Source organism: Rhincodon typus, chromosome 6, assembly GCF_021869965.1.
Source record: "Rhincodon typus isolate 14 chromosome 6, sRhiTyp1.1, whole genome shotgun sequence".
Taxonomy (NCBI): domain Eukaryota; kingdom Metazoa; phylum Chordata; class Chondrichthyes; order Orectolobiformes; family Rhincodontidae; genus Rhincodon; species Rhincodon typus.
Window position 1 is genome coordinate 26,854,499 of NC_063337.1, and position 22,580 is coordinate 26,877,078.

Genomic DNA, 22,580 nt, shown 5'->3' on the forward strand with positions numbered 1-22,580 from the left:
TTCTGAAGATTCATGACCCTCAGAAAAAATGTTGCATCATTTTTGTTTTCAATTGGCAAACCTGATTTTTAAACAGTGACTCCAGCTCTAGATTCGCAAATTAGAAGGATTCTTGTCTCCACATTAATCTATCAACTCTATCAACATTTCTCAGAAACCTAATGGACGTGTTCATGATATTGCCAAACAGTAAGTCCTTCCAACACCCCTATGAAAGGAGGTTAAGAGGGGAAGAGACTCCTGCACCCTCCCATATTAAAATTCCACACACAGATTCTAGCCACAGGTTGTACTCCACGGCAAGTATCCGATGATGATGATGATGATAATAAGTTTACTGAAACTGCCAGCAAGCAAACAGTTAAAAGAAGGAATTACTATCTAGCTCTTCAGACAATTGGGCATATTAATGCCAGTGTTTGAAGTGGAGGATGAAGCTGCAAAGATTTTTTAAGAAAAAATTGTGATTGAATTTTAAAGTCACCAACAAAGCTTTTAATTTTACAAATTACCATATTTTGTTTGAACATAGGTACACAAGTAAAACTGAAAATTGTAGGTAACTTTTGATGATTTTGTTGTGATACAAGAGAAAATTATGTACAAAATCTGCTGGTTGTCTGAACTTGTGTGTTCTCTTACAGTGCTACCACCTGTACTTGTGCCACGTCATAGTGAATTTAACCCACAACATAGCCTACTTGTCAAGTTTCGCAATGTGCCTCTGCCACCTCAGAGTGAACCGTTGATGCCACATAATGTTACTTTCCCAAGCTCTTTTCATGAGCAAATAAATCCGACTTATCTGCCTTCACAAAACAATGTTTTCCCTCAGTCATCAAGCAACAGCAACTATCCCGGCTCTCCTGCCAGCTCTGATTCAAGAACCTCACACCAACTCACAGGTACCATTTCAATTAATATTAAGGACAAAATCTGTCACAAGTTGAGAACATTTAAAAGCATTTTACAGCAAAATGAAATCCTTTTGAAGAGAAGATACTGTAAGGATTCTTAAGGAAATAACAGAACCAGTTTCAGGAACCCTGGTATGAATCTTTTAGAATTCACTGCAAACTGGAACTAGTCAAAGGTTGATGCAAATTTTTAGTTAAAGCGGAAGCAAGGTGACTCAGCAAACTACAAACATAGATTTTTTGAGGATAAAGTTATAGAATTCTTAATGAAAGATAAAATGCTGTGATGTTTAATTAAAAATACAATCACTAAAGAATGCTAAGCATATTGGCTATCTAAATTACTGGTTTCATAGAATGTATGACAAAGCAACTTGACAATATAACAGTAGATTTGGCTTTCAGTAGGACTGTTGTTACAATTCCTTTTGAGGCTGGTAATGAAAATAATTTCAGTGGCATTCAGTGAAATTAATTCAGAATAGACATCTCTTTAGTTTACCATTAGAACCCAGAAGATGGCAGTACAGGGATTCTCATCAGCTTTGTTTTCTTTCTTTTCAATCATTCATTCATCCTGGAATTATATAAGACACTGGTCAGGCAACAGCTGAAATTTTGTATACAGTTCTGTACACATTACAGGAAGGACATAATTGCTCTAGAGATAGTACAGAACAGATTTACAAGTACATTGCCAGGGCTTGAAAATTGCAGGTATGATCAACAACTGGAAAGGTTAATGTTGTTTTCCTTAGAAAATAGGAGAATGAGGGGTGAATTAATTGAGGTGTTTAAAAATAACGAGGGGCTTGGGTACAGTGTAGCAGGAAGACCTGTTTCCTCTGGCAGAGAACCAGGGGGCACAGGAAATTTGCAGAAGGATGAGTGTAGACTTGATGAAAATGTTTTCATCCAGAGAGTAATGGGTGTCTGGAATTCACTGTTCAGTTTGATTTTCAAGGCAAAAACCCTCAACTCATTTTAACGAAACCTGCATCTGCACTTGAAACCCCGTAGCCAGTGGACTAGGTGCTACAAAGCGGAATTAGAAAGTGTGGCTAATTTATTCAGCTAGTGCAGGCATGATGGGCTGAAAGGCTGTGCTGCAATGTGTCAATAGTTTATTCTAGGTCAGTAATTCATGTGGGTACCTAAGTACTTTATAAATACAATAAGAGGTTCTGCTTCTACCACTGTTTCAGACCTCTAACTTCCTCAATGAAAAGATTATCATGTCTTCCCTGATCCTTCTATTACTTTAAATCTATTCCCAAATGAGTAGTGATGTCACACTAAGGGAATTAAATCCTCCTTATACACTCTATCTCAGTCCTCCATGATTTCACACCGCCTTCTCTGTTCCAAAGAAATCAACCTCAGTTATTCAGAAACAAATATAGAACCTTTTGGAAAAACCCAGCAGGTCTGGCAGCATCCGTGGAGAAAAAGCAGAGTTAACACTTCAAGTTCCATGATCCTTCTTCAGAACTCCCAGCTATTCAGTCATTCCTGATATCTAAAGTTTTTCATTCTTAGCAATATTCTCACAAATCCTCTCTGTATCGTCACTAATGTGATCACATTACTGTCTGGTTCACTAATGTCCTTTAGGGAAGGAAACTGCCATCCTTACCTGGTCTGGCCTACATGTGACTCCAGACCCAGAGCAATGTGGTTGACTCTCAACCGCCCTCTGGGATGGGCAATAAATGCTGCCTAGCCAGCGACGCCCTCATCCTGTAAATGAATAAAGAAATTAAACATTCTTTCTCTAATGTGGTAACTAGAACAATATGCTGTACTCTTACTGTAACATCACTAGTGTTTTGTACAGTTCTGTCAGAATCTGTTTGCTTCATATTCTGTGCCTGACCTAATAGAGAAAAGTATCCTGTATGCCTTCTCAATATTTTCTTTATGTTGTAACATTGACATGGGTCACATTGTTTATAATTTAAGACACGCATGTGCTAAGTACAGCATGTTTTGGAGGAACAGATGTATTTTGGCCTATGACTCTTAAAGCTCAAGGCCACTCCTTCCTTGATGTCTGGATCTGCTGTAGACCAATCTATTGCTCTGGTTACTCAAAAACTCCATTATGGTCATATCATGTGACTACCACAACAATGGAAAGGGAAATAGAAGTTTGTTTTTCGTCTAGTTCTTCTTATGTAGGATCTAACATGATTTGGCTGTTACTTTAATAAAGGAAAGTACTGCAGATGCTGGAGATCTCAAATATAAACAAAAAGTGCTGGAGAAACTCAGTCGGTCATGCAGCATCTGTGGAGACAACATTTGAGGAGTCATATTGGACTTGAAACATTAACTGTGTTTTTCTATCCACATCTGGGGAGGTAATGGCCTAGTGGTATTATCACTGGACCATTACTCCAGAGACCTTGGTAATGTTCTGGGAACCCAGGTTCAAATCCTGCTATGGAAGGTGATGGAATTTGAATTCAGTAAATATGCAGAATTGGGAGTCTCACGATAACCATGAAACCATTGTTGATTATCAGGGGGGAGCAAAAAACCATCTGGTTCACTAATGTCCTTTAAGGGAAAAAAAAACTACCATCCTGATCTGGCCTACATGTGACTCCAGGCCTACAGCAATGTGATTGGCACTTAACTGCCCTCTGGGCAATTAGGGATTGGTAATAGATGCTGACCTGAACAGTGACACACACATCCTGTAAATGAATAAGAAAAAAGATGCTGTCATAGTTGCTGATTTTCTCCAGTATTTTCTGTTTTAATTGGGTGTTACCTTACTTGTTTGGGGAACCCAATTTTTTGTTTTAAAAGATCAACTTAGAATAATTATGCGTATGTCTCACCTGATTGATAAAGTAAAAGTCAACCTTTCCACTGCTAACATTGACCGTGGTCTGTTTGCAGCCAAAACACCATCACCTCCCTATGGCCCCACAGATAAACAAGTGATGTGCGACATTCAGCCAATGGACACCTCAAGTGATTCATCATTAGTTCCACAGCTGGTTGATTGTAAAGGTAAGTTGACGCAGCAGTTTGTTGCACACTGATTGTTAAGATTACAACAGCAATAAATATATCTAGAGGTGCAGGTCACCCAAATCTGTGATGGAGCATATTTGTCTGATCATCACATAGGACTGATCTGGGACATGCATTTACTTTAATTATATACCATAATTAGTGGAATTAGAGAAATGTAGAGTATGGTCTCAAAATTCAGGACAATCATAACAAAGAGTGAATAATCTTGCAATGAATTTAAGTAACTGTTCTTATTGATTGAAGTGTAGTGTTATCATGACTGTTACTTTGTTGACTATTTTGCTTTAGTTTATTTTGAATGTTAAATGTTTGGAGGTGTCCTGAATGTTTCAGTTTTTATTGATTGCATTTAATATCATTTCAATGGCTTGTTTTTGCCTTTCTATCTATGAGAGAAATGTTATTAACTATTGTATTGATTACTTGGTCATTAACTTTGGCAGTGCTAATAGCCATGAAACCAATTGGCACAGGTGCTTTGACATGAAAGGGAAATGAGGGGAACTTTCCCAGACTGATTTACTCAGTGGTTTAAGTTTTCTCCTTGATGGTGTGATTCAAAATTGCACCATAAACAACTTTGTAGCTTAAGTATAGAACTGTGCAGACCAAGAAGGACATGCGGTTTAATTTTCATACGTTTTTTGGCAAATTTTTTTTGGTGAGATTCATGGTGGGTGGTTTGCCATGGCCCATGTCAACCTTTCTCATATAATCCTCTGCTCATTAACTATACAACGGGCCTCTCCACCATCCATCTTATGGAATCATGCAGCGAGCTTGGTGGAAATGTTAGACGCTGCCAGAACTTTGTGATGTCCACAGTGCTGGCGCCATATTTAATCCCCAACTCCACAGCAATTCAAATGCTGCAAGTCAAAAAGTGCCCTCCACTCCTCTGCTCCACCATTGTAACTGAGCAACTTCCCAAAAAGGGACTGAAGAAGGGTCCAGTCAAAACGTTAACTCTGCTTTTTCTCCACAGATGCTGTCAGACCTGCTGAGTTTTTCCAGCAATTTCCGTTTCTGTGCCCAAAAAGGGAAGCTGGCTCCTGTTCCGCCAACAGGAAGCTGAGGAGTTAGTGGATAGGGTAGTGGAAAGTAAGTCTGTTGTATGGCCACACTACAACTAACCTGGACAGAGAGAACAGCCTGGGTTAATTGATGTCCGGTGTTAAATACAACACCCAGTAGTGCTGAAAGCAGCTTAATTGTTTTGGGGCTGTGCAAAGGTAAGTACCATATTTTCTCTCTGATGTCCCTCATACTCATACAGCAACCACTCACTTAGAATTTAACACTGACACCAACTTCTCACCAACACTCAAGTAATGCTGACTCGTTGCTCACTAATGCATGCAACACATCTACTCAATGGCTGTCGCCCACCTCATCCTCACAAACTACTAACTCTTCCTGTCCTCTGCATTTCCTACTCACTCACTGGGGAAACCTCGACACCTCTCCTGCTCCTGCATCACTACTAACTGTGTTTTTTCATATGCTTTTATTCAATCTCTCCCTTTGTCTCATTGCAGGAGTCAGAGTCAATACAGTGTGGAGCCGGAGGAACACAGCAGGTCAGGCAGCATCAGAAGAGAAGGAAAGTCGCTGTTTCGGGTTGGGACCCTTCTTTAGAACTACTGTGTTCCTCCAGCTCCACACTGTGTTGACACTAGTTCCCTCTCTTCTCTTATGCAGACTCTCATGGGACCCAGCAAAGAACCACAAAGAAGAGGCCAGCATTGTGGATTCTTCGGCTCCACCTTCATCTCTGAGGAGGAAACCAAACCACCCTCAGAAGATGCACCAATCACCTGCACCCTGCACAGGCTCAGAGACTTCTACCCCAGTGAATTCTCTATCTAGATTGGACTTGGGAGCACAATCTGGTGAGCTCATCACTGACACATCTCTGCAGCTGGCTGAGGATGGTACAGCTCAGGTCACTGGCACACAAGGGACTGCCAGAGACCTGGCAACTGCTCTGCCATAGGAAGAAGATGATTCCATTGTCTTGGCTATTAATAAGTTTGTAAAAATGCATGGACAGGCAATCTGAACCGCAGGTAGATTTGTCAAAGGCCATCAATAAATGGGATCAAATGGCGAAGGAGTGCATGGTGGATGCATGTATCTGTCTGTCTCATGGGCAAGTTGGTGACATGGAGACATGTGCTCACTGGACATGGCTATACACATTGACCAAAATTCTGTCGCTGTAGCCATTGGTGTTCAGCATCAGTGTCAAGTTGAGTGGGGGAACAAAAGACCTTGACCTCAGTTCAGCTGTCCCTTCCTCTCAGAGAGGGTGGTGCCAATAGGTATTTACAGGGATGAGGAACAGCACAAAGGACCTCTAGAAGCTTTCTCTCCGTCATACTTGGTCACTGCATGTCAAGGGGACTCACTGTCTCATCTCATGACAAAAGGAATTAATTGATAGCACACACTGAAGTAACTACGATGTGACAACCATTACAGAGATGTGGCTGCAGGATGGCAAGGACTGGATCCTGATTGTTGAGGAGTATATGGCCTTCAAGAGGAAATGGAAGCTAGGTAAAATTGGAATGGCAGCTCTGTATATCAAGATTGGCTTTTATGTAAAAGTTAGGGATGACAGAGGTCCAGGAGATCAGGGTGTAGAATCACGGAGATGATGAGTAGTAGAAGTCATCACTATTGAAAGTGATCTTTTGGTGCTGTAACGATAACTACAATGTAGTGCAAAGAATACAAGAAATACTATTGAGTGTTTACAATAAAGGGGCAGCCATAATCATGGCTGTCTTTAATCAACACTTAAACTGAATAAATTAAATTGGCAACAGAAACATAGGAACAGGAGTAAACCATTGAGCCCCCCGAGCCTGTTCTGCCATTCAATATGATCATAGCTGATCTGCGTCCTAACTCCATGTACCTGCCTTAGGCCCATATCCCTTGATACCCTTGCTTAATAAAAAATTGCCTGTCTCAGGTTTAAATTTAACAATTGAGTTAACATTGACCACCATTTGACGAAGAGACCTACAAAACCACATTACTCTTTGTATGTAGAAGTGTTTTCTAACATCTGTCCTGAATGGTCTGGCCCTAATTCTTAGACTATGCCCCTGGTTCTAGAATCTTCAACCAGTGGAAATATTTTTCTACCCTGTCTTTCACCCTCAATACCCTGAAAACCTCAATTAGATCACCCTTTAACTTATAAATTCTCGAGAATAAAGGTCTAATTTATCTAATCTGTCTTCATAACTTAACCCCTGAAGTCCCAGTATGATCCTTGTAAACCTGTGTTGATCTCCCTCCAGGGCATCCTTCCTAAGATGTGGTGCCCAGATTTGCTCACAGTACTCCAATTGGGGTCTAACTAGGGTTTTGTATAACTGCACCATAACGTCAGCATCCCTATACTCCAGCTCTTTAGAAATGAAGTCCAGCATCGCATTAGCATTCTTCATTATTTTCTGCACCAGTTTGTGCATTTTAAAGAGCTATGCACCTGAACCCTCAAATCTCATTGGACATCCACTATATTTAACTTTGGTCTTTCTTAAAAAAAAAACACGATCTATCCCTCAGAGATAGTAAGAACTGCCAACGCTGGAGTTAGAGATAGCACATTGTGGAGCTGGAGGAACACAGCAGGTCAGGCAGCATCAGAGGAGTAGGAAAGTTGACATTTTGGGTCAGGACCCTTCTTCAGAAATGGCCGTTTCTGAAGAAGGGTCCTGACCTGGAATATCAACTTTCCTGCTCCTCTGATGCTGCCTGGCCTGCTGTGTTCCTCCAGCTCCATACTGTGTTATCCACGATCTATTCCTTTTAGGTCCAAAATGAATAACCACCCTCACATTTGCTTTTATTAAAATCTATCTGCCACAGCTTTGCCCATTCACCTACATATCAACATCCTGTAATAATTTTATGCTGTTGTCAACACTGCCTATAATGTTGTCCAATTTTGTATTGTCAGTTAATTTGGATACTTGACCTTTTATGCCACTATCCAATTCATTTATGGTGAATAATTGAGGCGCCAACACAGATCTCTCTTGGACACTACTAGTCATGTCCTGCCAATTTGAATACTTACCCATCATTCTAACTCTGTTTCCTGCCACTCAACCAATTTCCTATCCATGTCAGTAATTTCACCTTAGATCAGTGTCCTGTGTGGGACTTTATCATAAACCTTCTGAAAGTCCAGATAAACAATATCCATTGACTTACCTCGTCCACCACCTTTATCATCTCTTCAAAAAACTCTGAAGTTGGTACCCTTGATGAGGAATTCCTAGAATGTTTTCAAGATTCATTCCAAAACATGCTGTTTTAAGAAATGATCAGAGTTCAGGTTATATTAAACCTGATATTATGTCGCGATTAGTTAATGATTTTAGAGTTAAGGCACAACTGACAATCACATGAATGTTGCATCAGTTTGAAAGGGAGAGGATTGGGGCTAAGACCACTACTATAGAATTTTAAACTTAAATGTGGGCAACTATGTGCATATGAAAGTGAACTGGCACACTAGATTAAGGATCAAACCAATAGAGAAGCAGTACTGAAATTTAAGGGGATATTTCAGAACACACAGAATAAGTGTGTCCCTACTATAAACAAAAAGTCCCTAAAGGGAGGATTCACCATTCATAGTTAATTAAACAAGATAGGGAAGGCATAAAACTTAGCATATAGACATAAAGCATGTAACTGCATGAAGATGAGTGGCAAGTGAAATGATTGGTCAGAATATTAAGCACTGTAGACAATGACTAAAATGTTAACCAGGAGGACGAAATCAGAGCATAAGAGGAAATTTGGTCGGAATGTAAAAATAAATAGCAAAAGTTTCGACAAGCATTTAAAAGGCTGTGATGATTGTAACGAGGTCAGCCAAGTGGACCTCATGGAATAGGAATTCCCTGATTGGGGCTGATAATCTGGTCCAATCAGGGAGCCCTGGCTGACAGATATAAACAGAAGTGTCAGACATCCTGTCACTCTGAGAGCTGGCTCTGAGAAAGCTGGATGAGAGTCAAGGACTTTCCAAGTGTAAATAAAGGTGACAGGATGCTGGCCTGTGTGGAATTACTTCACTGACAATGAGAGTAACATATGCTCCTGAGGAAATTCACTCACAACAATCGTCTTTGAGTTGGGATTAGCATTTCTGGCATCTTGCCGTTATCTGGGAAGTTTGACTTATTCGATCCTGCCATCGAAGACTGGGCTCAATGTGTGGAAAGAATGTGTTACTTTTTTTCCAGGCAAATGACACTGGGGCAGATAAAAAGCAACAAGTAATTCTCCTGACAGCTTGTGGACCCACAGCGTTTTTGCTAATTAGGAGCTTAACTTTCCCTGAGACACCAGATACCAAAATCTTTCAAGAGTTGACTGATTTAGTTAAGGAATATTAGGACCCCATGCCTCCTCTAATTCTGAGACGCTATCAGTTTTACTCAGCAATCTGAGAACAAGGGAATTGATATCGGAATTTTCGACTAGGTTAAGACAACTGGCAGAGGCATATGACTTTGTTTTAACCCTCAGTGAGATGCTGAGAGACCACTTGCTATTTGAGGTTAATGATATAACCATGCAAAAGCGCCTACTAGCTGAAGCCCAACTAGACTTCAAACAGGCACTGAAACTGGCTTTGTCATTGGAAAATGTGGCAAGTGGAGCATATGAGTTGCAGGATATTCCAATGGAAGTGAACACTCTCGCCAGTCCAACTGAGCTTGGGGAAGGCCGTTGAGAGAAGGCAATTGCATTGTCACACTCAAACATATCCTGAACAGAGGGACTGTAGATTAGCGCACAGCAAAACCCCAAAACAAAGTCAAACCTTGGCCAAATGGTTAAAATTATCATCAGGATCCAGATGTAGTTGCTACCGGTATGTGGATTTGAAACAGCAAATGAGTCCCACTAGACCTAACTGGAGTAAGAGAACTTGTAACTGGTATCCAGGAGAATGCATCTGGCTTGGAACAGTTACATTGCTTAGCAACCTCCAAATCAGAACCAAGCAACCACTCTGCCCAGGAGAGTAAAAAACTACAGAAAGTGATGTGCACAGCCTAAACCATCATGGAAATCAATCTCCCATCCATGGACTCCATTTACACAGCACACTACTGCGGAAAGGCTGACAACATCATCAAAGACCCATCACACCCCGGTAATAATCTCCTACAAACTCTTCCATCAGGCAGAAGATACAGAAGCTGGAAAACATACACCAGAAGGTTCAGAAATAGCTTCTTCCCGGCTGTTATTAGACTGACGAATGGACTCTCCAGCCTCAAATAATGCTGATCTTGCTAACATGGAAGTCACCTAGGGCACGCGCTGTGCAATGTAACCTATACACCTCTGTCTAAGTCTTCTTGATCTGTACAACCTTGCTTACTATGATCTGCCTGTACTGCTCGTAAACAAAGCTTTTCAGTGTACTTCGGTACACATGGCAATAAATCAATCAAACAATCAATCAATCAATCAAATTAAATTTCTCATTAAATGGTCACCCAATTCTAATGGAGATGATACCAGTGCAGTTGTTTCAGTGATCGCAGATCCAGTCTTTAACAAAATTCGCTCTGGACTCCAACCGTTAAGTTTGAACAAGACCTCAGCTAAACTGAGAACCTTATACCAGGGAACCTTTACAGAATAAGGGTACAACTAGGGTTCTGGTCTCTTATGAGAAACAGCTGGTTCAGACTGTTGTGAAAGGCCCAGGCCTAAGCTTGATGGGGTGAAGCTTGTTGAGAAAGATTCACTTTGAGCGGCTCAACATTTTTTTGATTCGAAAGTGGCCGCCTGAGTGAAGTCCTAATTAAACACTTGGATGTTTTTCAGTAAGGACTAGGGACTATCAAAGGGGTCAAGGCCACCTTGCATGTTGACCCAGAAGCAATTACATGATTCTGCAGGGCCCGCCGAGTGCCATTTGCCCTATGGGCGAAAGTAGAGGCAAAAATCAGGAGGCGGGAAAGTGAAGGAATCATCAAACCACTGAAATTGGCAGAATGGGTAGCACCGGTCATACCAATTGTGAAGCTCGACATGTCGGTTTGTGGGGATTTTAAACAAATACTAAACCTCTTTTTGTAGCTGGATAATCAACAAGTAACAATTTATTCATCTAACTGTAACAGTGAACAAATTAATTAAACTATTAACAAACCCAATAAATCCCCTCTAACTACTAACTATTTCAAAATAAAGCAAGATTCTAATGGTATACTGTTCCAATAAACACAGATCCAACACATATATAAAAAAAATTAATCTCTCAAAATTACAGCCAGGTTACGTGTCTTCCAGAATGTTCTGTGCCTTCTCCATCAATTCTTCTGTCTAGTTGTGCCATTGGTACTGTTATTATTTAGATGGTGCTTTCACTAAGACATAGAGGAGGCTGTGAGAGCCAGTGATTCTCTCTTGAGAGCTGAGGGCCATTAGCTGTGATGGATGGCACCTAGCTCTGGGGTCTTTGTCCAACTGCCCCCTTTTTTCTATACCCTTGATAACATATCAATATTTCTTACAATAGGATCGGTCCTATGTTATCAAAGCCATCAGACTTTAATAGATTTTTGGTATCTAAGTACCTGGTTCAAATTGATTGGCTAAATTCAAAAGCCTGTTATCTTGTTAAAAACTGCTAACTGTTCAGCCTTTCGATAAAAATGTTTCAATTCAGGCACTCTCTGTGTACTTGCACACTTTCAAGCTGCTGCTCACAGACATCCATTTTAAATCTCTAAGCACAGAAAATAGCTGTTCAATTCATCTGCCATCTCTATATCTTCCATTTCTAATTCCCAATCTCATTTCCTATAGGACTATGACTTATGTTGATATTTCAAATATGACTGCCAAACCTTCCTTCTCTGTCTGGGTGTATTAACGCAGTACATTAACCAAAATTCTGGATGCATACGCTATTGGGCGTTCCTTTCCATTGGGCCACCTATGAGCTAAAACTACCCCGCTGCCGTAAGTGGAGGCATTGCACATCACTTGGGATTATAGTGTGCCAAGACCTTAAAGGATGATAGCTGTTTCTTCACTTCCCTGAAAGCTGTGGCTTGGCTATGCGACCATTTGCAAGGCTCACCCTCTTTTTTAAGAGTTGATGCAAAGGTGCCAGGATGGAGGCCAGGTTATGTATGAACATTCCGTAAGAATTCACCAGCCTAAGGAAAGACCTAAGGTCTAGTACAGATGTGGGAGCCAGGGCTCCTTTGATCACCATCACTTTATCTTCCAATGGGTATTACCCAGTCTTGTCGACTCTAGTCAAAGCAGGTCACTTGCGGTGTCTGGAACACACATTTTCCCCTTCTAAAGCATACACCCACCTGGGCGAAAAATCTAAAGATTATGTCCAAGTTCTCTAAGTGCTCCTTATTGGTCTTCCCTGTTATTAACACATAATCTACATAAATGATGACCTGGGTAAATCTTGCAAAATGTGCTCCATTGTCCACTGAAAAATTTCACAGGCTGATGATACCCCAAAATGGTAGCATCAATCTCTGTTGACCCCCCTCTGAGAACTAAAACCAAAACACCCAGAGAGGAGCACCTTGCCCTATAATCTGTAAAAGGATTGTGAAAAGTGACTGTCAGGGATTTAGTTTATTGAACCATTAGAGCTGCCTCTTGCAGGCAGACACAGTGCTGGTGGTACCACCACTGGAGGAGTCGATAATGATTTTAAAACTTCCTGGATACACTTCCAGCCACAGCTGACAATATCAAACTTTGGATGCAGAAAGATCTGATCCTGGCAAAACTGAAACAGCTGGTGGTGACAGGAGAAACCAAAGGGCCATGACAACCATAATTGAAACCTTTTTGGACCCGGAGAGACCAGATCACAGTACAGGATGGCATATTATTATGGGGAGCAAGAATGATTGTCCTGAGCAAAGGTCACAGCCAGATACTGGCTGAACTCCACCAGGATCAGCCAGAGGTTTCCAAAATGAAGATGTTGGCGAGAAATTATGTCTGGTAGCCAGGGTTGAACGCAGACATAGTTGCATTGGTGCAGCAGTGCCCAGAGGACAAAATTTACCACCAGCAGCACCCCCATATTCATGGGGAATGGTTGGGTAAACCTGGACTCAGTTACACATCAGCTATGCAGGTCCTTTCATGGGCTCAATGTTCTTAGTCATTGTGGACGCCCAGTCAAAGTGGCTGGATGTGCATAGAGTTCATTCATCAAACACAGGGTCAACAATTGAAAAACTCTGTGCATCTTTTGCAATGCATGAACTCATAGAAGTGTTGGTCACAGATAATGGGCCATCATTTACCATCAGGGAACTTGACTATTTCCTAAAGTTGAACGGCATTCGACATTTAAGGACAGCTCCATTTCATTCATCATCCAATGGTCTGGCAGAAAGAGCAGTCCAAACATTGAAGGCAAGCTTAAAGAAACAGCTTACAGCTTCACTAGATACCAACTGTCCCAGTTTCCATTTGATTATAGGACCACCCCTCATGCAACTACAGAGATAGCACCAGCAGAGATGCACTGTCAGTTGTGAAATTCGCTGATTAAACCCTAAGAGGAAAATCATAAATTCTTTTTCTCTATGTGGAGGTTCTGATTTTTCTATTCTCACTGTATTTGTCCAGCTTTCTCACCAATGCCCACACTGCTCAAGGGAGTGGAAAATTCTATCTAGTTTTGACCAGTCGTCTTTATTAATCTCAGCCAAGGGGTCAGCAAAGTGACAACAATCGATGTCCAAATTCCGAGGCTCAGTGGGAAAGGGAAACATCAAACAGGGTGTCTGCTCCTAATCACATTAAAGACAATTTTACAGAATTGTGTGCCTCTCTGTGCTCCTCAGCCATCATCTCATGCAATACATGAAAAGTGGCTGCATGAGCACTGTATTGAAAGGCTGTTGTCATGATATATAGCCATACACATTAGTGCATTGACAAAAGGAAGGAGAAATTTGGGGAATGTGTCTGACAGGAACTGTGATTGATATAAATTGAATGTGCAACAACTGATGGCTGTGCCATACAAACATATGACTTAGGAATGGGTGCAGGTCCTTTGACCAGCCCTAGGCTGCTCCAGTATTCAATACAACCATGGCTGATCTGATTGTGGCCTCAATTCCATATTCCCAGCTCCTCACCCCAATAATCATTGATTCTCTTGTTGTATGAGAATCTATCCACCTTGCCCTCTCACTGATCCCTGAGGAAGAGTGTTCCAAAGACTCGTAAGCATTGTGAGAGAAAACATCTTCAACTCTGATTTAATTGATCAATCCTTAGTTTTGAAAGATGTCACCTAGTTCCATCCTCTGCCACAAGATGGCGGTACAGGGGTTATCATCAGTTTTGGCTGCAAATCATTAACAGAATGGCTAACTGTGCAGATATTACAGGGCTGACAAGAATGGTAGACACCCAAAGCTGAGCAGAAAAAGCTACAAGGGAATTTAAATACCATTGGGAATTGGGCAAATAATGTTAGATCAAATTGAACATAGAGCGCTTCACATGGATATAAAAAAATCCAGGAAAGAACTAGTACTTGTATCAGAAGAAAATAAGTGTGCATGTAAAGTGAGAGAGAGCTGGGGTCCTGACTGACAACAAAATTCAAGCTATTGTTAACGTGGTTTCAGCAGCCACCTTATTTAGTACACTTGGGATCTTAAATGTTTCAATTATATTGACCTCTCATTCTTCTAAATTCCAATGGATACAGGCCCTGCTCGCAGGACTTTATTCTTATAAAATAGCACCTCACAGTATCAGTCAAGTGAATCTTCCCTAAAGTAACATGTGTGTATCCTTTCCTAAATAAAACCAAAATTGTACACAGTAGTCTGAATGTGGTCTCACCAATGATCTATACAACTGTAGCAAAGCATCCCTAATTTCATATTTAATTCCCATTGCAATAAAAGACAACAGTTCATTTGTCTTTCTAGTCACTTGCTGTATTTGCACACTAACGTTGTGTGATTTGTGTACTGGACCACCAGATCCCTCTGTATCTCTGAGTTCTGCGATCTACCTACTTTAAAAAAAACATACTGCTTTTCAATTCTTCCTGCGAAAGAGAACAAGTTCACTTTTTCCCATATTATACTTCATTTGCTTTTTTTTTTGCCCCTGACTTATCTATATTCTTTTGAAGAGTCTTCATGTCCTCTTTACAACATACTTTCCTACCTGTCCTTTTATCATCAGCAAATTTAACAACCGTGCATTCGGCCTCTTCATCCAAGTCATTAATGTAAATAATAACAAGTTGAGACCACAATACTGATCCCTGCACTATACTACCTATTTACATCCTGCTGACCCAAAAATGACCTATTCTCTGCTTCCTATTAGTCAACCAATCTTCTACTCATATAAATATGTGCCCCCTATAGCATCAGTTCTTACCTTCCGCCTGATAAGTTCTTCTGGACTTCTATCGATTTTCCACTGGGGTCAATAGCCTCCAGGGTTAGAAACAACAGCAAAATCCTGCCAAATTATTTGAATAACAATATAAACCTGACTGAACGAAAATTACAAATTACAAATGCCTGTAGCTACCACACTAATTTATACTCAAAGGTAAAGAATTTTTTTTAGTACTATTTTTTGTTATTGTAATGTTGGTAAGTACAGATGAGATGTGCCTAGAAATGTGTCAAACCCTGTCAGTTGATTTCCTTTCAGATTTACAGCCTGTCTGCTATGAAGAGCCAGATCACTGGTGCTCTATCGTTTATTATGAACTAAACAATAGAGTTGGAGAGGCTTTCCATGCATCAGCAACAAGCTTACTGGTTGATGGATTTACAGATCCCTCCAATAATAAGAACAGGTTCTGCCTTGGGCTGCTGTCAAATGTAAATCGAAATTCTACAATTGAAAACACCAGGCGGCACATTGGAAAAGGTCAGGTCCATAAATAAACGCTTTTTCTCTTCAAAAGGCTATGCGTTGTTAAACCTAGAATTTTCTTAGTTTTTTTAGATTTTTCCCTTCAAATCTCCTCAGAAATGTACGTCACTCTTCTGAAACCAACTTGATGGAATCAGGAACTTATCTGTCAGGAAAAGTGTAAAAAAGGGTTGAGAAATGCGGACATGTTGTGAAAGACAGTGCTAAGGGATTACCATCCAAAAATCATAATAACTAGTCTGGCAGTGTGTGCCCTGGATAACACACAAGAATGCAGCACACTTAACTATGCAGTTACAAGCCTCAGTGTCTCAGGCTGTACCAATGCACATCACATAAATTGAATTACTTTAAATTGCAATGACTGTTACTATGGAAGTGGATATGGCTTCCATTATACAAAAATCTCCTCCTCACAAACAACAATGACATGAATGTGCTTGGTAGTGGTGATTGAGGAAACACACTGGGAGAATTCACTATTCTTCCTCAAATAAATCCATTGAATTTCTAACATTCACCTGAACAGGCAGTTCAGTTTAAACTTTAGTTTCCACCATATAGTTTACTAGAAATATAAAACAGAACTGCATAAATTCACTGTAAAATAAACTTTTGATTAAGGGTTTGGATTCTCAGATGATATTTGTTCTCAGGGTTAACTGCAGAATTGCAAATATAGTGGGACAACCAAATGGTATAGTGCATTCATACATTGGCAATCAGTGGATATCATATATAGGTTGAGACATCTCAAGTGAAGATTAAAAGTAGAGCTATTTCATTTGGCCTTTAAAATTAAAGGTACATTTTTCCATGTTCAATTTTTGTTTGCATCATTAATTGCAACTAATGCATTCATTTCAAATCCCGAGTTGTCCTGAAAAGATGGCGGTAGGTGTTCTTCCTGAATTATTGCAGGCTTTTTAGTGACAATACTCTACCAGATGTAATTCAGCCTCTGGAATAGAGTGGGAGTTGCTACTTCTGCTTTCTGACACAGTGTATGTGTAAGAGCAGATGATGAGGGAAAAGTCATCAATAGGCTCATTATTAGAGTTTTTGAATCGTGTTCCTGGATTGCCTCTAAGTTCAAAAAGCTAGGTAACTGAAGCTGTACATTCTTAAAATAAATCATATTTAGTAAAAAAAATTCCTTTTGGAGTTTTCATAGTACTCATTTTTGAGAGAAAGATTCTTAGGCAAACAGACGTAATAAATACTTTGAAAAAATCTTCCAGGTGTTCATCTGTATTATGTTGGTGGTGAGGTTTACGCTGAATGCTTGAGTGAAAGCAGTATCTTTGTCCAGAGTCGCAACTGCAACTATCAACATGGCTTTCATCCAACTACCGTTTGCAAGATTCCCAGTGGTTGTAGCCTCAAGATATTCAATAACCAGCTCTTTGCCCAGCTCCTAGCACAATCTGTGAATCATGGATTTGAGGTGGTCTATGAATTGACAAAAATGTGCACAATTCGCATGAGCTTTGTGAAAGTAAGTACGTAATTGTTATTTTAGAGCAATGGTTTTTTATTATGTATAGTTGATGATATCCAATACCCAAAAAGTTCATGTTATTAAAGGCATATTCTACTACTGTTAATACACTATGGAATTCACGCTACAAAAAAAGATTTTCCATTGATGCTATTTAGTTTAATTTTCAGAAATTATAGCTATAAGTAACAATTAGTGGTATTTAATCTGTTTTGTGGATTTTAACTTTTGCTCACTGCCAGGTCTATTATTTTAATAAGATAAGTATTTAGTCATTGTTTAGCACGCTTGGGGAATAGAAGCTGAATGGTGGATTAGAACTATTAATTATGTAAAATGTAAACTTGTATATAACTTCTTAATCCTTATTCAGGGGTTGCTGTGTACTTTAGGCCACTACGTCTTTTAGACCTTAACAATAGCTTATTTTAATAAACCAAACTAATAGGAGAGTAGATTTTTGGATTTCACCCATAAACAACCCAAACTCAGCCCCACCCCAAACAAACCAATGGCTGAATGCCTGAAGCAACATCCGTTTTCAGTCCATCATTTTGACTGTTGCCAATGAGGCTGCTGAAGTGGTAGGGGAGGAGTAAACTGGCCGGCAGTCATACTTCAACCTGAATTTGAACATAGAGCCAGCAGCAAAGTGGAATATATTTGTGGAAGGTGCTGAATCCTTTAAATTGGATCCAGGTAGCAAAGTTGGTTTGTCAGCGAGGATTTAGTTAGGATTATGAGGATCAACAAGTTGAACAAGGAGGAGATGGATCTCACAGAGAACACGAGCTTGAGGCAAGACAGAAGACAAACTACAGAGCGATTGAGGATGGGGTAGAAGAGGAACCTTTCTGGCACAGGCAGCTGAACAAATTGTCACTAAGATTGAGACTAAGAAGGCCATTAACTTGTTTCTTTTATCAATGGAGGTGAGGCTCGAGAAGGTAAGGAAGAGGAATTAAGGAAGAAACAAAAATTGCCTTTGCATGGGTGGCACAGTGACACTGCTGCCTCACAGCACCATGGACCCAAGTCCGATTCCAGCCTTGGGTGACTGTGTGGAGTTTACATGGTCTCCCCATGTCTGCGTGGGTTTCAGCCATATGCTGCAGTTTTCTCCCAAGGTCCAAAGATTTGTAGGTTAGGTGGATTGGCAATGCTAAACTGCTCCATAGTGTTCAGGGATGTGCAGGCTAAGTGGATTAGCCATGGTAAATGAGGGGTTATGGGGAAAAAGTGGGATGTTGTTAGGAGGGTCGGCGTGGAATGGGTTGAATGGCCTCTATCTGCACTGTAGGGATTCCATGATTCCATAAATATTGAGCAGTTCTATCAAAAATGAGCTCATGTGGATGCTGCTTTATGATCAAGCCAAATCTTGGGCTTAACAAATTGCATGCCATAGAAATTCTAACCTGCATTGCATGGTCAAGAGAATGTAGATACTTGTTTTATCAGGCACAAGCAGAGTTGGAGAATATAATGGTTTTACTGGGAGTGAGGCATCAACAGTAGAGAAAAGAACATGATGGAGCAGATAGGTGGCTGCAGCTGTGAGAAACAGAGGGGAAAGGCTAGACAGCTAGAAGTTTGAAAGTGCCAATGTATGTGAGTTGAGGAAGGATCGTGTTGCAGGGGGATGCAATGGGATCCTGCCATCCAGAGGGTGGGAGAGGGGGGTTAGGGGGCACAGTGAAATTCAAGGAAGGGATCAGACTTGGTTTTGTTAGCTGCTGAATCCAAGATAGACAAACAGGAGGCTGGAAGAACACAGCAAGCCCAGCAGCATCTGGAGGAAAGGAAAAGTCAATGTTTCGGATGTTACCCTTCTTCAGGACTGCCTGGTTTGCTGTGTTCTTCCAGCCTCCTGGTTGTATACGTCAGATTTGATTTTGTCATTGATTAATATGAATGGAATATACATGAAATGGCAAAATCGAAGCAGTGGCCCCGAATATGGATCAACAAGTTTATAAAGTTAGATAGACGTTATGGAGGGCAGTGAACACAGATTGAGTTGAGATGAATTGAGATAGAAGCTGAAATCATCGAGGGCTAAATCATTCAGTGTAGACACCAAGGAAAAACATCAGAGGTTATTTCTGAAAGTAACTTGACATGAGTAAGTAGAACAGAACTAAGTGATTATGCCTAGACAAGCTGCAGAGAAAGTGGTCAATGACTAGTATGGCTTACAATGCTATACTCAAATATCTACCAATAGCAGCAGCAATCTTTAAACATGCAGATCACAATTGGCCACAACACTACAAAGCAATACTAATTGCTTTGTACTAATACTAATTGCGTTGGGGAGGCAATGGCCTCGTGGTATTATTGCTAGACTGTTAATCCTGAGACCCAGATAACGTTCTGGGGACCTGCCACGGCAGATGGTGGAATTTGAATTCAATAAATATCTGGAATTAAGAATCTAATGATGACGATGAATCCATTGCCAATTGTCAGGAAAAACCCATTTGGTTCACTAATGCCCTTTAGGAAAGGAAACTGCCATCCTTACCTGGTGTGGCCTACACGTGACTCCAGACCCACAGTAATGTGGTTGACTCTGAACTGCCCTCTGGGCAATAAATGCTGACCTAGTCAGTGATGCCCTCATCCCATGAATGAATAAAGGTAATGGTTAAGGTGTGAGATGTTGCATTTTGGTAAGGCAAACCAGGGCAGGACATATATAGTTGATTTAGGGCCCTGGGGAGTGTTGCCAAACAAAGAAACCTTGGGGCGTAGGTGCATAGTTCCTTGAAAGTGGAGTCACAGGTGGACAGGGTGGTGAAGAAGTAGTTTGTTAGGCTTGCCTATATTGGTCAGTGCATTGAGTATAGCAGTTGGGAGGTCATGTTGCAGCTGTACAGGGCATTGGTTGGGCCACTTTTGGAATACTGCATTCAATTCTGGTCTCCCTGCTATAAGAAAGATGTTGTTAAACTTGAAAGAGTTCAGGAAATATTTACAAAAGTATTGCTGGGATTAGAAGGTTTGAGGTATAGTGAGAGGTGAATAGGCTGGGGCTTTTCTCCCTGGAACATCAGAGGCTGAGGGGTGACCCTATAGAGGTTTTTAAAATCAGGAGGGGCATGGATAGGGTGAATAGTCAAGGTCTTTTTCCCAGGGTAGGGGATATCCAAAACTAAATGGCATAGGTTTAAGGTGAAAGGGGAAAGATTTAAAAGGGACCTGAGTGGTAACTTTTTCACACAGAGAGTGGTGTGTATGGAATGAGCTGCCAGACGAAGTGGTGGAGGCTGGTACAATTACAACATTTAAAAGGTATCTGGATGGGTACAAGAATATGAAGGGTTTAGGGGGATATGGGCCAAATGCTGGCAAATGGGACTAGTTCAGTTTAGGATACCTGGTCAGTGCAGACGAGTTGGACCTAAGGTTCTGTTTTCATGCTGTATGACTCTATAATTCTATGGTCATGTTATATCATTTGTGAATTAGTAATAGAGCATTTAACATAAGCTGGCACTTAAGACTGCCCACATGTTGAATTCATGGAATTGAAGGTCAGTCATTTCCCAGTGATTCCCCATGTGAATCAATCTCCACGCTTCTATTGGACTGCTTTTGGAGAACCATTTTCAGGAACCTCATAAAAGATAGTAACTAAATGTTATGAAAATGCATTTTAGATAAATAAAACACAAAAGGAAATCTGCACATATAAAACTGACTTTTTTTTTAATCATTTCAGGGCTGGGGAGCAGAGTACCATCGTCAAGACGTTACAAGCACTCCCTGCTGGATAGAGGTTCATCTGCATGGTCCCTTACAGTGGCTGGATAAAGTTCTAACACAGATGGGCTCACCTCACAATCCCATATCTTCAGTCTCTTAATATAACTGTATATCATCTGCCTTATCGCAAAATAAAATTGGCAACAGTTAGAACGAATGCATGCAATGTATATGAGCATTTCCTAGTTTTATATGTGCCATTTATTTTTAATTATTGCATGTTACATTTGGCTTATTAATCCTCATATCTCATACAGTGTTCTGTCAATTAAGGTGTAGCAAATTTCTATGTGAAATACAAGCAACCTTCAGTTAAATTAGTTGACCTTGGCAAGTCAAGAGCTGCTTTAACTTATTGTTGGTGATTACAACTATTCCTCAGGGTACTTTTAAACGCACATACGATTTCTTAACCTTGTTAGAAACACCTAAGAAAGGAAAACAAAATGCAGATGGTGGGTACTCATGTGTTCATATATTTATTAAAGGTTGCAATGAAAAAATAGGGAATTCTGAATGAATTAGACTTAAATATTAAATGATGTAACAACTTGAAGTACCAATCTGATGTTTTTAAAATATAATCTTGTATTTTATAGCAACTTAATCTAACAATTTAAACCTGCACTTTTAAGTTTAAAATTCCACACGACAAATATATATTGGATCTATTTAGAGTAATTGAGTAATTCAGCACAGAAACAAGCCTTTTGGCCCAACTCAATCATGCCCACCAGGTTTCCTAAACCGGACTAGGTCCCATTTGCCTTCATTTGGCCCGTATCCCTCTAAACCTTTCCTATCCATGAACCTGTCCAAATGCTTTAAATGTTGTAATTGTACTCTCTTCCACCATTCCCTGGCAACTTATTCCATAAACGTACCACCATCTACGTGAAAAAGTTGCCCCCACGTCCCTTTAAATTTTTCCCGTCTCACCTTAAAACTGTCCTCTAGTTTTGAACTCCCCTACCCAGGGGAAAAGATCTTAGCTATTCACCTTATCTACACCCCTCATGATTTTAAAAACATCTATAAAGTCATCCCTCCTACTCTTCAGGGAAAAAGTCCTAGCCTATCCATCCTGTCCTTATAACTCAAACCTTCTTGTCTTGGTAACATCCTTGTTAATGTTTGTTGTACTCTTTCCAGTTTACTAACATTCTTCCAAAAGCAGGGTGATGCAGTACTCCAAATGTGGTCTTCCCAATGTTTTGTACAGCTGTAACATGACATCCCAACTCCTGTACTCAATGCTCTAACCAATGAAGGAAGGACGTTCCAGGGTTTTGAACCAGCCATAGTTTAAAAAATAGTATAATTCCAAGTCAGTGGCATATGACTTGGAGGTGAAC

The 22,580-nt window shown here is 40.4% G+C and overlaps 2 protein-coding genes across 4 annotated transcripts in view; one reads left to right on the forward strand and one right to left on the reverse strand.

The window, feature by feature from the left end:
* smad9 (SMAD family member 9) overlaps window positions 1-21,325 on the forward strand; it is a 29,707-nt gene extending 8,382 nt beyond the window's left edge. Inside the window, exons 3-7 of the mRNA XM_020523598.2 lie at window positions 645-905; window positions 3,828-3,941; window positions 15,726-15,947; window positions 17,195-17,451; window positions 21,182-21,325. Coding sequence (XP_020379187.1) covers window positions 645-905; window positions 3,828-3,941; window positions 15,726-15,947; window positions 17,195-17,451; window positions 21,182-21,325 — 998 coding nt within the window. The remainder of the gene's footprint in view (window positions 1-644; window positions 906-3,827; window positions 3,942-15,725; window positions 15,948-17,194; window positions 17,452-21,181) is intronic.
* Window positions 1-22,580, reverse strand: part of LOC109923703 (regulatory factor X-associated protein) — a 92,988-nt gene that overhangs the window by 52,929 nt on the left and 17,479 nt on the right. Inside the window, exon 4 of one of the 3 annotated variants that reach the window (XR_007262305.1) lies at window positions 474-1,494. The exons of 1 other annotated variant lie outside the window; for it this stretch is intronic. The gene's annotated coding sequence lies outside the window, so the exon portion shown is untranslated. Of the gene's footprint in view, window positions 1-473; window positions 1,495-15,387; window positions 15,528-22,580 lie in introns of those variants that run through there. One more of the 3 variants, XR_007262304.1, reaches the window with a different exon arrangement.